At 37.9% G+C, this 12,910-nt stretch overlaps 1 protein-coding gene across 2 annotated transcripts in view; it reads left to right on the forward strand.

Moving 5' to 3' along the window:
* The window catches only part of LOC306852267 (uncharacterized protein), a 30,396-nt gene that overhangs the window by 9,652 nt on the left and 7,834 nt on the right, over nt 1-12,910 (forward strand). For both annotated transcript variants that reach the window (XM_079388980.1, XM_079388981.1), the window contains exons 2-8: nt 158-364; nt 3,366-3,515; nt 6,717-6,737; nt 9,902-9,936; nt 11,189-11,264; nt 11,383-11,642; nt 11,898-11,990. In XM_079388980.1, coding sequence (XP_079245106.1) covers nt 178-364; nt 3,366-3,515; nt 6,717-6,737; nt 9,902-9,936; nt 11,189-11,264; nt 11,383-11,642; nt 11,898-11,990 — 822 coding nt within the window. In that variant the 5' untranslated portion in view covers nt 158-177. The remainder of the gene's footprint in view (nt 1-157; nt 365-3,365; nt 3,516-6,716; nt 6,738-9,901; nt 9,937-11,188; nt 11,265-11,382; nt 11,643-11,897; nt 11,991-12,910) is intronic.

Consider the following 12,910-nt stretch of genomic DNA (forward strand, 5'->3'; position numbering starts at 1 on the left):
GGCACTAGGAATCAGAGCAAAGCAATTAGTGCCAAACAAAAGCATTTTGATTCTTTTCTCTTGTGCATCCACTAATTTATTCCTTTTATTTTCCCTTTTTTTCTTTCTTTTTTTTCTCTCTCTTACCTTTACCCCCCATCCTCCCCTCCCCCTTCAGTATCCTCATTTGGACTTGCTATGGACCAGCAGCACGATTTATTGAGTTCCTCGCCCAATAGCCACACAGCTCACTACAACTCTGGCGATACCATGGCAACCTCCCTTTCTGGAATGACCATCAACAATCATCACCATGGCAACCAATTCCATAAGGAGAATGGAATTGCGGTGGGGCTCGTGAGACCAGGGGACTGTCCAATGAAAGGTGAGCGCGCTTCTGTGGGAAAGCAGGTTGGTTGTGTCACAGCCAGTCAAAATAAATACACACATATACTGATTAGCTGATTAGTCAGAACTATTAAACAAGCTCTGCAGTGTATCATGACAGCATTCACATGTAGTTGAAGGACAAGTTTAATTGTCTTTGAAGGACATATTGGTATGGAATGTGATCTACACATTCAGCGGACCTTCTACCACAACTTAAAGGGATAGTACACCCGAAAATGAAAATTTTGTCATCATTTACTCACCCTCATGTCGTTTCAAACCTGTATGAGTTTCTTTATGTTGAACATAAATGAAGGTATTTTGAAGAGTGCTGGTAATCAAAGAGTTGATGGTCCTCATTGACTTCAATAGTATTTCTGCTGTGGAAGTCAATGGGGGCCATTAACTGTTAGGCTCTTCAAAATTCTTCAGATTATCTTCTTTTGTGTTTGACATAAGAAAGAAACCCACACAGGTTTGAAACAACATAAGAGTGAGCAAATGATGACAAAACTTTCATTTTTGGGTGAACTGTCCCTTTAATTAAATTAGAATTTTAACTTTAAATTTAAAACATGCATTTATTTATTTAATTCAACCTAAAATTTTTAGTAACTTGAATTGCCTTGATAGCCTTGAGCCCTGAGCAGTAGATTTCTAGATTTCATTATGCTTTGCATAGCACTCGATAAGAAGAATTAATGTTGAATTTGTATTTTCTGTGTTTTTAGTGAATGGAAAGACCTGTTATTGTGTAATGCTGATGTGTTTGAATGTTTACAATTGAAAAGAGTTTCTATTATGTTGAAGGTTTTGTGGTTAACATTATGCTGAAAAGTAGTGCTTTCGTTTATGTTGTGAAAGGCTACGTATGAGCCATTTGTACGGTGGCCGAGAGAGCTCAACGTGCTGCAGGTAGAAAAAACACCTGCAAATTAAGTAAACAACTTCGTCAATTTTATAACATGCGCTGCAAATGCTCACAACACTACCAAATAAAGAAACGCGCTGCAAATAGAAAAAAAACACCTGCAAATTAAGAAAACAACGTCATCAATTTGACAACACACTTGCTGCAAATGCTCACAACACAAACAAATAAAGAAATGCGCATTTGCAGCGCGTGTTATAAAATTGACAAAGTTGTTTAATATGATACGGCGTACACGCAGATTATTATCCCTCAGAACATCAATTAGAATGACTGCTAATGTGTTTCCTCCCATCATGAGCAAATGAAATGCATCAAATGATCAAAGACATTGCAGGGCGTATGATCTTTATACATATTTTAGTAATTAATGTGGCCGCAGTGGCAGCAGCTTTTTGATACAGCCCTGTGTTTTAATTCCTTTACATAAACCACAAGGGTATTCTTAACTGGGCCCTCAATCCAGGCTTTGCAGCTGCTTCGCATTGTAATCCAGGCATGTGGGTCACCCTCCTCTCAGGACGTTCTCTGGTACTAATTCAACGCCATCACACACCCTGCTTTCTTCTGCATGTGTGTGAGGTTTTGTGTGTGTGTTTTGGCAGACTATAAGGCTTTTTGAAAAGCACACAGTAATGAAATTGGTTCTCAGTTGGGTTACAGAAAATGTAAAGCAACAGTGTACAAAGGAAGGCATGCACAATCAATGGACATTGATTGAGTTTGAAACCCCCTCATTCACTGCTCCACCAAAAGTATAAACAGTTGTCTTATTCAGTAACTCAATCACAACAATGAAAATGGACTCATCTGGCATACTTTACCCTGATTGCTTTGATCATTCTAGCATATAGTGTAATCAAAACTAGATTATAGTTTCTTGAAGCAATTGTTCAATCCCAAAATGAAAAATTGCTATACTCACCTTCAGGCCATCCAAGATGTAGATGAGTTTGTTTTTTAATCAGAACAGATTTGGGGAAATTTAGCATTCCATCACTTGCTCGAGAGTACAAACTTGCAGAGAGTCCTAAACATCACAATAATCCACAAGTAAACCACACCACTCTATCCATAATATTGCTTTCTCCAGTGAAAAAAATCTTGAGAGAAATATGCGCAGATCAAGCACCGTTTACAAGCCAAATCCGCTTTAAGCAAATATGTGGGTGGATTTTGATGTGAGAAGATAACAGGCGGTGGACTTGGTCACTGGAGGAAGCATTATTAGGGGGAAAGGGGGAAGTGGTGTGTGGCCAAGTATGGTGACCCATACTCGGAATTAGTGCTCTGCATTTAACCCATCCAAGTGTACACACAGTAGTGAACATACACCCGGAGCAGTGGGCAGCCAATGCTGCGGCGCCCGGGGAGCAGTTAGGGGTTCGGTGCCTTGCTCAAGGGTCTCACCTCAGTCGTGGTATTGAGGGTGGAGAGAGTGTTGGTTATTCACTCCCCCACCTACAATCCCTGCTGGACCTGAGACTCGAACCCACGACCTTCAGGTTACAAGTCCAACTCTCTATCCATTAGGCCACGACTGCCCCCCGCCTCCATTATTATTGATTATGGGTATTTTTGCAGAAACAACAGCAAAAATGCATTAATGCTGGAATTGTTTTTTTTTTACAAACATGCTGCTATTCAGTTCACAGGATGTTAATTGATGGACAGGAGTGGATAACTTGTGGATTATTGTGATGTTTTTATCAGCTGTTTGGACTCTCATTCTCGGGAAAAACTGAGATGATCTGAGGGTGGGTATATATTCAGACAATATTTTTTAGTTTTGGTTGAACTATTCCTTTAAATGAATGATGTTGCAATTTAGTCCTGGGAAAATCCACCTTTTTTTTTTTTTTTTTTTTAAATAGTCACTTATTTAAAACCACAGCCAATCTCTGAACTCCAAGCATGTGTATGGAAGGAAGGAACAAATACAGTGGTGCTATTGACTGACAGTCTTTTGTTTTCTGAGTCATCCGTTGTGTTGTATGTATTTACATGCCATAAATGAGACCATAACATTCTCTCTTTTTCCTCTGTGACCCCCTGCATTCTTTAGTGCGTGGCTTATATTTCCCTAGTTTACAACCTTCACTAGTGCACATTTTCTCCCCTTTTGCTCATCCTGTAATTCCACACACAAGGAGGGAACACTACTCAGAGCATCTGCCAGCAATAAATGGCAGATACTGCAATGGCACAGCGGAGAGTGAGTATGTTAGAGATAGTAAAGCTAGTAGTGGCTCTAGAAGCACAGTATTAAACATTAGTTGCTTTCACACAAGCAAAGCTTAACATACCATTAAGATACCATTCACACATAAACTAATGTAAATCATCAGAAATTGTTTTTAAATGCTGAGCCATTTTCTTCATCTGTAAGAATGAGGAGGAATGCTTCACTTTCATTATTTGGCAGTATTTTTTTGACTTACAGGTGACAGGTTTTAGGGGTAAACCTCTAAATGACATGAGCAAGATGCTGAAAAACCAGTGAGATGTGGTGCAATGGCCAAAGATGTCCATCTAGTGCTTGTTTACATAGAAAAACAATTAAAAGCAGCGGAACAAAAGACATGTTTTGTGAACTAGCCTTTATTGTACACATTGCGGAGAAATTACATAATTTGCATCAGCATGGCAATTTTACCAGCAATGTTACAAAGTTTCATTCAGGAATTTCTAGAATTAATTTACCAGTATTTCTCAAAAGGTCCGGTTCATGATCTCTTAAGTGGTGATTTTCCAGAAAGGGTTGTTTTGTGTGAAACCCCCTTGTTTACATCTGAAAATTAACTAGAGGGTAAAACTATTTTTACTTGTTGACATGTTTTGCTTGTTTTTTATAGAATCCACAGTATTGCACAGTTTAAAAAACTTGAATAATAGTAAATTGTCATCAGAGCATGGATGTTTTCATCAGTGTCATCCTATTATGCAGTAATCAAATGCTAGTATACTCCATTATTGCGATCCATATGGTCTCTTTGTCATCAGCTATCATCCTGGAGTTTTTTAGAAGTTAATTCAGTTTTGTGTAAAAATGTTTTCACTTTTAAAAGTCTGCTTGTATATCAAAACGGATTTACTTGCGCATTCTATATTGTGAAAAAATAATCAATGATTATGACCAACAAAAATGCAGTAGGCTCAAACAGTAACGTTCAGAACGACCCTAGTGTTGAGGAGGTGCATGTGATTCAGTGTTTAATGCAGTCTACTTTTTGAAATTTTAATATTTATACCAGAAAAGCCCAAACCAGGGCCTGTAATTTGGCCCGCCATGCCAATGAATCATATCTTCATTTCTAATTTATTATTTTGTTGCATTTGAAAATAAGAGAATATACATAAATTTGATTGAAAATAAATGTTTACATTGTACATTTTATTATGAAATAGTTGGGTATAATGCAGCTTTTACTTTTGGCCCACACCTCCCAGTCCAGTTTAATTTGTGACCCATAGTAAAAGGTTCTGCATCTATGATTTATACTGTTTGAATGCCAATGTTTTTTGGTAAACCTAAATGGGCTAAATTTCTTTTGGATATTTTGTACAATGTTTCTTGTAAGTTCAATAAGAAGTTACTTTTCAGCGCAGCAGGTTGTTGCGTTTATGTCAGTACATTCAGATGGCCTCTGTTTCTCCTCTTATGCTTTATTAGACAGTAAAATTAGCACTGTTTTTAAATTTACAGGTATCCTTACAACAACTGAATTAATTCATTTTTCCCCCTACCAAGTTCAGAGAGCCAGTTGCAGGGAAATACTGTTGAGGTCGCATAGAGGTCATAGTACAGTGTGACTGATTGCTCCAGCTGTTTGACATTCATTTCTTGAAAAATGTAATACTTTTCAAAGCATTAAATGAGTAATTTCATTTGTATTATTGTTTTACAAACTAAAACAAAAAATGTCTTGTTACCTGTGTAAATTTGTTATTTTTGCCAATTAAGACGAATGCAATGTCAAATGGAAAAACCTTAAAAGAGATTTTAAAATGTCTCTATGAATACTGATTAACAACTGATAACTCCACATTAGTTGTGCCTTATGTGTTTTTAACCACATTCTCTCTCACAGAGGGGTTTTCAGAAGAACAGGTGGATGATGAGCACAGTAATGCTGAAGGCAAGTCCTCTGCTGAGGAGAAGCAATGTGGTATGCATTGCTGCACTTATAATAAAGATGCTTTGAAATGCATTTAGTCTTCCCTTTCCCTTTAAAATAAAGTTTTTTTTTTTTTTAAGCATTGATTTGTATTTATGTAATGCAATGCCTTTTACTAACTACGCTTTTATCAATATACAGAGTTTCAAGACCAGGTTCCCATCATTTCCGGTTGTTTGCATATGTGTTTTTCTCCTTTTTAATTTATTTTGTCATAGTGCTCGTGTGCGTTTACCATCCAGCTCTTTGCTTTCAGCAGAGCACATTGGAACCCAACTAAAGTCTCACTGCAGCTGAGCTGTGAAGCTAAAGCTTTCATTTCTGGCTTGCTTTTTGACTTTAACAGCAGCTTCACTTTCACAAGTAAACCTGGACTTCCTTTTGGTGTGTAAAATGTTCAAATGACTGTTTTATAGAGAGCCCCCAGGATTCAAGACAGGAAGAGAAAGAAGATAAGTCCCAGCCTGTGGTGGAAATGGCGAGTGGTACGGATCCTCTGCTCCATCGACTGCTGCCTCTTTTGACTGACATGCTTTGCTTGACTGCCCTTTTGTGCTTTAATTTATGTGGATGCCTTTGTGCCCTACATCCTAATGCCTCTCATTTTCAACAGCGTTTTTTTTTCTGATTCGTTGCATATTTAAAGCCTGCAGGATGCAATTGCTTTTGTTTGAAGTAGGCCTGCTGGTAACAAGAATGCCATCTTGGATGGAGTTGTTTCAATTTGCCATTTCTTGCTTTGAAATCCTTTTTATGTTACGCTTGCAATGGGGTGATTTGTAAAGTGCAAGGTAATATGCATGTCTGCAAGCACACAGTTTGATTTTGACATCACTGCTGAGGCATGCTGACAGGTTTCAGGCTTTTAAATCAAAATAAACTCGAGGGACACTCCAGCGCCATTCTCAGTTTAGTTCCCATGTGATTAGTCACAAAGACCTCAGAGAGCTCAGCTGCCTTTGCCAGGGAAGGTGTGATGTTATGCCAAGTCTGGAATTAATGCTTTGTGCCAAATAGGATCTCAGCCAAAGCTCTTTCTCTCACAAGTCACAATGCTTTAACTGCAAGTATTTGTTGCTTTTGTGATTTCGAAATGAAGTGTAGTAAATTGATGGTGCGATTTCATGCTAGGTTATAGTGTTTATAGTCTATCTCTGCGGCTGAAATTGCCAGCTAATGTGCTATGTTGTATTTTATGTTTTTCTCTCTGTTTGCTACATATCCTGATCATTTATAAGCTGGAGGAACAACGCCTGCAGGTAAAACATATTTTTTTTCTCTCTTTCAGATCTACCATATTAGTGTCATGCTTTGTAGAATAGCCATTATGCAACATGAATTATGATATGTATGTGTGTATATATATATATATATTTTTTTTTTTTTTTAACAGTTTGTCTGTGTCTGGTAGTACTCCACCTCACTGATCTGTATCTTGTACTGATTATTTGGTTTTGTGAATTCACAGAGATACCGTATTTCCATTTTATTTTAATAATCAGGAGCAACTAGGTGCTTTTAAAGAGCAGACTCCACTCATTTTTCTCTTAAATATGTAGAAAAAAATAGTATAGAAGCATTCATTGGTTGTGCAAACACTGTTATTTAGCCAAGTTTGGGGTGGAACTGTTTCAGTTTTAACCAACCAATGGCAGAAGGGAGGCATGTTTGTTTGTTAATTGCTACCCTTGTGAAAAAGAAGCACGCTTGAAAGTGCACTTGGTAGTGTACTTAAAAACCTGTACTTATATAATAAGAATAAAAAAAGTCCACTTTCATGACATTGTTTCTTAAGACTCTTAAATACATTTTGTAATTATTTCAAATTAAAAGTGTTAAAGTAAATTTTATATTTTTGACATGCTTAAAAGAGATAACACTTATTTTGATGCATGTCAAATATTTAATTACAATAAAAAGTTGCATTAAGTTGATCACAAATACATGACATGGGCCTATATTTTTGTTATGAATGCTTGTCAGTAACCATATTTCAAAAACAGTAGAAGTAATTATGAAATAATGTTTAATTTAGTGGGTCTAGAAGAACTCTTGCATTTAATATATCATTTTAAACTATAATACATTATTATTTAATTGTAAATAACATAAAATAAACATTACAAGTATATTCTTTTAACGGATATTATTTCCATAATTGCTAAATAAAGTATGCTAAAGTGTGCTTCTTTTTCTCGAGGTTTATGGCACAAAAACAACATGCTTCATGTTTAAGTCAGATTTTTAAAAAACACTTTTTGCAAGCATTCTTGCTCTTCAATTGTACCTATCAGCTCATATTTCTGTGTTCAGTGTAAGTCCTGTTCCATCACAGCTGTTTGTTCTGTATTTTAGCAAAGGCCAGCAAACCAGTTTGTTATGCCTGTTGTCTTTCCCCTACGGTTGTCACCACAAGTGTCTTTGTTCCCTCCTTATCATGTGACATCTTCCTTGAGAAGAGTGATATAGATGTTGTCTTTGCTTTGTGTAAATCTTCTGACCACTCTCTGTCCATGGTTAATGGGACGTGCATTAGTGACAGGGAAAAGCGGCTTTTTTTCCAGCTTTAGCAGCAGGGTTTTCATCAGATGGTTATGATCCCTCGGACTGGAGCCGTGTAGACCCCCAGAGAGTACTAGAGCAGGACGAAGACCTCCTCAGAAGCAGCTGGTCTGGACGACCGGTTCATTCCCATCATCGGCGGACCGCCGTCAGTCCAGACCGCACCAGGAGCCTGTCTCTGGAGAATGAGCCACCTGCGACTTTCCTGGTCCGCAGCTCCGCCTTGGAAGACCTGACATCTGTCGGGGAAAGGACTGTAGAACCCAGGGCTCCTTACAGCGAGACCCTCCAGGAAGAGGAAGAGCTGTCTTTTTACGGCAACGAGAGCCATGTTGAAGAAGAAACGCTTCCGGCGTGGGCCAGCAGGGCTCAGACGACTCTTGCTGAATATGCTAAAACTCTACCTCAAGAACACATGGAGGCAACGGGAGAAGTGCAGGAGAAAGTCGATGCTACGTTATCAGCGGTTGATCGCAGCATAATCGCTAGCGCCGAAGATGCCAGAAAGACAGAAGACACTCCTCCCTCTACAAGCACAATTGGCTCTCCTAAAGGTGTCCACGTCTCCCCGGCAAGAAAATCCCTGGTGCCGGTGGCTCAGTTCAAAGGTCTGTGCAGATAAGCTCACAGAATCCCAGTGCAGTGTCTCTTTCTTGGTTTGCCTCCACCTATGTTTTACAGAGCCGCTTAGCTATGCACCACTTTCTGTCTATAACGAACAAAACGAACGGCGTGCTGAGGAGAACGATCTGTTATCCTGCAATTGTTTGCTACACGTCGTCCTTTTTTGGGCACTAAGTCTCATTCTGTCATTCTTTTGTTCCCTCCGGTGGTCTTGTAGCCTGTTTTGCGCCGACTGATGAAATCCATGTTTGCTGGCCGTGTTTCAATGAGTTCAGTTTGGCATGTCTTTGTGCATGAACGTGTTACTTGCATGCGTTCATAACACCATCTGGTGCAGCGCTGCTTTAACAGATCCCCTCACTTTCATTTACAAGCTTACGTTTCTCAAATATTTCTCAAAAACAATAGAATTACGTGAGATCCAGTTAAAATTCGTAATTGAAGAAAATGAGCGAAAGGGTCAAGAATAAATGTAGCAAACTGTAGTCAATTTAGCAAAGGTATTCACTCTTAAAAATAAAGTTTCCAAAAGGGGGGTTTTCTGCAGCGATGACATAGAAGAACAATTTTTGGTTCTCCAAAGAACCTTTCGGTCAACAGTTCTAAAAAGAAGCACTTTTTCTTACTTTGAAGAACATTTTGAAATATAAAGAACCTTTTTCCATTTTAAAGAACCTTTTGTGGAATGGAAAGATTCCATGCATTTTCAAGGTTCTTGATGGAACTGTAGATGCCAATAAAGAACCTTTGTTTTTAAGAGTGTACGGAGGAAGAATTTTAAAGAAGCATATATGCGTTGCCATAGACATCTTATTTAGGCTTTCTAATTCTAAAGTAACATTATTTATACCCTTCACGGAAAAGGCTATATAAAATTACGATGAACTTTTAAATCCAAGATGGCTGGCCAGGTGAGAGAAATGTTGATTTTAAACAAAAACCATTTGATTCAGTACTTAAAAGAATTTACAGTTGTAGATCGTTTGACACAAACTATTTTATCCAGTAATTCTATGTGCTATGTATTTGTGTCGCCTTATTAGCAACATGTTAGCATCAAACCGCATTGAAATCATTGTGAGTTGAGTCTTTAGTGTGACAGATTAGTCCCTTGTGAGGTTTAGTAGTGATTTAGTAATGGTTAGGCAGCTCAGTAGGTTTAACAACACATTTATTCACATGCTATTTCCGATATACTGATTGTATTCATATTGCTGCATTTTTTGGTTCTTCACAGCTCAGTCCAAGACCAATGGCGATGCTGAGAAGAGGGTGAGTGCTAATAGCTGTTTGGCATAATCTTTCTGTTCTCTTCCACTTTCATTCTAGTATTTTCTGCCTTTTATTTTGCTTTCTGTCGCTATTTGTACTCCATGCAGTCTTCATCTACTGTTTTGCTCTTTATATAAAGACCCCTAAAAACAGTAAAGTCAGACCATCCTCCCATAAAACACCTTCCTCCATCCCGAAAAAGACCTCCTCTAGTAGATCTCCCTCAGTGTCTTCCATCAGTTCTGGGCCCAAAGAATCCAGGCTAAGAGTGAGTACAGCTGCTGGTGTCCTGTAGCTTCTGTGGAGAGTGCTTTAACTTTGCGCCTGTTTTACTGGCCGTCTGTGCACTGTCTGGTGTGATTAATGGCAACTATTTCTCTCCTCCAACTAACTAACCAACATCTCATTCACACATCTTTGATGTTAATTTTGGTTTAGGATGCAGCATCAACATTGACGGCTGAAAATAGTCAGCATGGATTTAGATTGGTTGAACTGCATAACTTCCACTGCAGCTCTGCTATCGTGCTTCCAGTGGAGGAGTTCATAATTATTGAATGTGCTTTCAAAAAACTGTATGTTTGAGCAGACAAACATGCTATTAGACCAATAATTAATTTTCCTTTTTTTTTTATATATATATATATATATATACATGAATGCTTCTTAAAATATGATTACTTTTGTCCAGTAATGTTCAACAGTGGGCATACATGTATTGCTAGAGAATTGTCATTTTGAAATGCTAACAATATCATTTTGTGAAAATGACATGCTGTGCTGGAAACATTTTTGTAATAAAAATAGCAAAACTCTTTGTCTTGTTAAGGCAAATATAGCATTTGTGTCTTTAAATAGACTAAGTAAAAATTGTTGGTCATGTAGGAATTATGGCAAAACTGAGGGGATAAAGTGTCTAAAAGTGGATATCAATTATGTTTACACAATAAATATTGAGATATTTAATATTTAATTCACTGTATTTATGTTATCATAGTTTTCAAAGTATTATTAGTATTTTTATTATTTTCACAGATCTTAGTAAAACAATAAAGTTTAGCTCTAAAAGAGATTTGAAATTAGATTTTTTTTTTTTATGAAAGTTTTAATTGTAAACCAACTCCTGTGACAAAAAAAAAAAAAATATTAGCAGTTGTTTTGTTATCTATAATTTCATATAATATGAAATATAATATATCATTATTAATGTATTTCTGTTGCTTTCTCTCTCTGTATTTCTGTGTATCTCTAGGCTCCTAGTAGCAGTAGACCTCATGCTGCCGGTACAAAGATTCCTGCCATGACTGCGGCTGCCAAAAATGGAAAAGGTAATCGAGTTTCTTTCACAAAGGAGTTTTTAGGAATGAATCCTGTATATATTTTTGAAGAATGGAAGATTTGATTATGAGATTACTGCCATGTACATAACCTTATACTGTTTCCCAGACTCTCCTAAGACCCCGGAGACCAGCGGACACAGCAGCCCCGGCACTCCCAAATCCCCTGCCAGCAAGGCTGCGGGTGGCAGGCCTCCAAGCACAGGAAATGAAATCAAGAAGGTCGCAGTGATTCGCTCGACCCCTAAATCTCCGAAGAACCGCTCACCCACATCACTGTCGGCCGCCGCCCCCCTCCCTGATCTGAAGAACGTACGATCCAAAGTCGGCTCCACTGACAACTTGAAGTACCAGCCTGGAGGCGGACAGGTAATTCATCTTGATGTTCTGTTTCCAGTTACGTTTGAGAGTTAAAATCACATTTTTATGTTGAAGTATGTGGAAAATTTTTGCAGTTTAAAAAGATATAAAATTTATAAAAAAGAAAAAGAAACCTAAACACTTAAATGGCAGCAACTTAAGTTTTGAAGTATAATCGGATTGGCTGCGCAAGTCATTTCAGCTGAAATTAATTCACTAAAATGAGCTTTTAAGTCGACTCTTGCTATGTTCTTCCTTTCACAGGTACAAATTCTTGATCAGAAGGTGGATTTCAGTAATGTTCAGTCCAAGTGTGGCTCCAAAGCCAACCTCAAGCATACGCCAGGAGGTGGAAATGTGAGTATTATCACCAAACTGTATTTGTCATCTCGACATTATCAGTAAACTGTCACTGTTTGCCAAACATTGGCTAAGAATTATACTGTACAGTGAATATTGACTAATATATTATCTCTAGGTATTGTAATGGTTACATTTCCCAAGAATGGTAACTATCCAGTTGTGCAAACAACCTAAAATATATGCCGTTCTAAGTCTATTTTGGGAAAGCACTTTATAATATGTCTTTATGCTTCATGAGAATAAGGGAACCATTTCGGCATTTTTGTTCATTGAAAACTTCCGAACGTTTGCTTTAAACAGGTACAAATTTTTGATCAGAAGTCAGACGTTAGTAATGTCCCTTCTAAGTGTGGCTCAAAAACAATATTAAACACACTCCTGGAGGTGGCAATGTAAGTTACGTTGGGGTAAAACATTATCCAGACCCGGTTCACTCCTAAATTTACCATTGTTCTTTCATTCCTTACTACTGATAGATGGAAGACTAATCAAACTCCATCCCAGCCATCCCTTACTGACTTGAGATGTTCCTCAGATGCTCCTCATGAAGTTAAAATTACTGTATGACTTCAGATGTTATAAGTAAAAGTACTTTTTAGGTTCTATCAGAAGGTTTCTGGTTTGGCTTCACCCAAGAAAGGTAACTCTTCTTTTCCTTGATCTCTGCACTCTTTCAGGTAAAAGTTCGCGATCAGAAGGTGGACTTCAGTAATGTCCAGTCAAAGTGTGGCTCCAAGGACAATTTGAAACATGTACCGGGAGGTGGCAATGTGAGTAACTATGGGATGAACTCAACACCCTCTGTCTTGGTTCTTCCTGAAGTTATGACCATTTGTGGAAACCTTGAAAAAAAGTGAACGCTCTCATTCAATGTAATAGTTCTGTCTGTTACACAGTCACCAACTACTCGAACT

Source organism: Barbus barbus (assembly GCF_936440315.1).
Source record: "Barbus barbus genome assembly, chromosome: 32".
NCBI classification, from domain to species: Eukaryota; Metazoa; Chordata; class Actinopteri; order Cypriniformes; family Cyprinidae; genus Barbus; species Barbus barbus.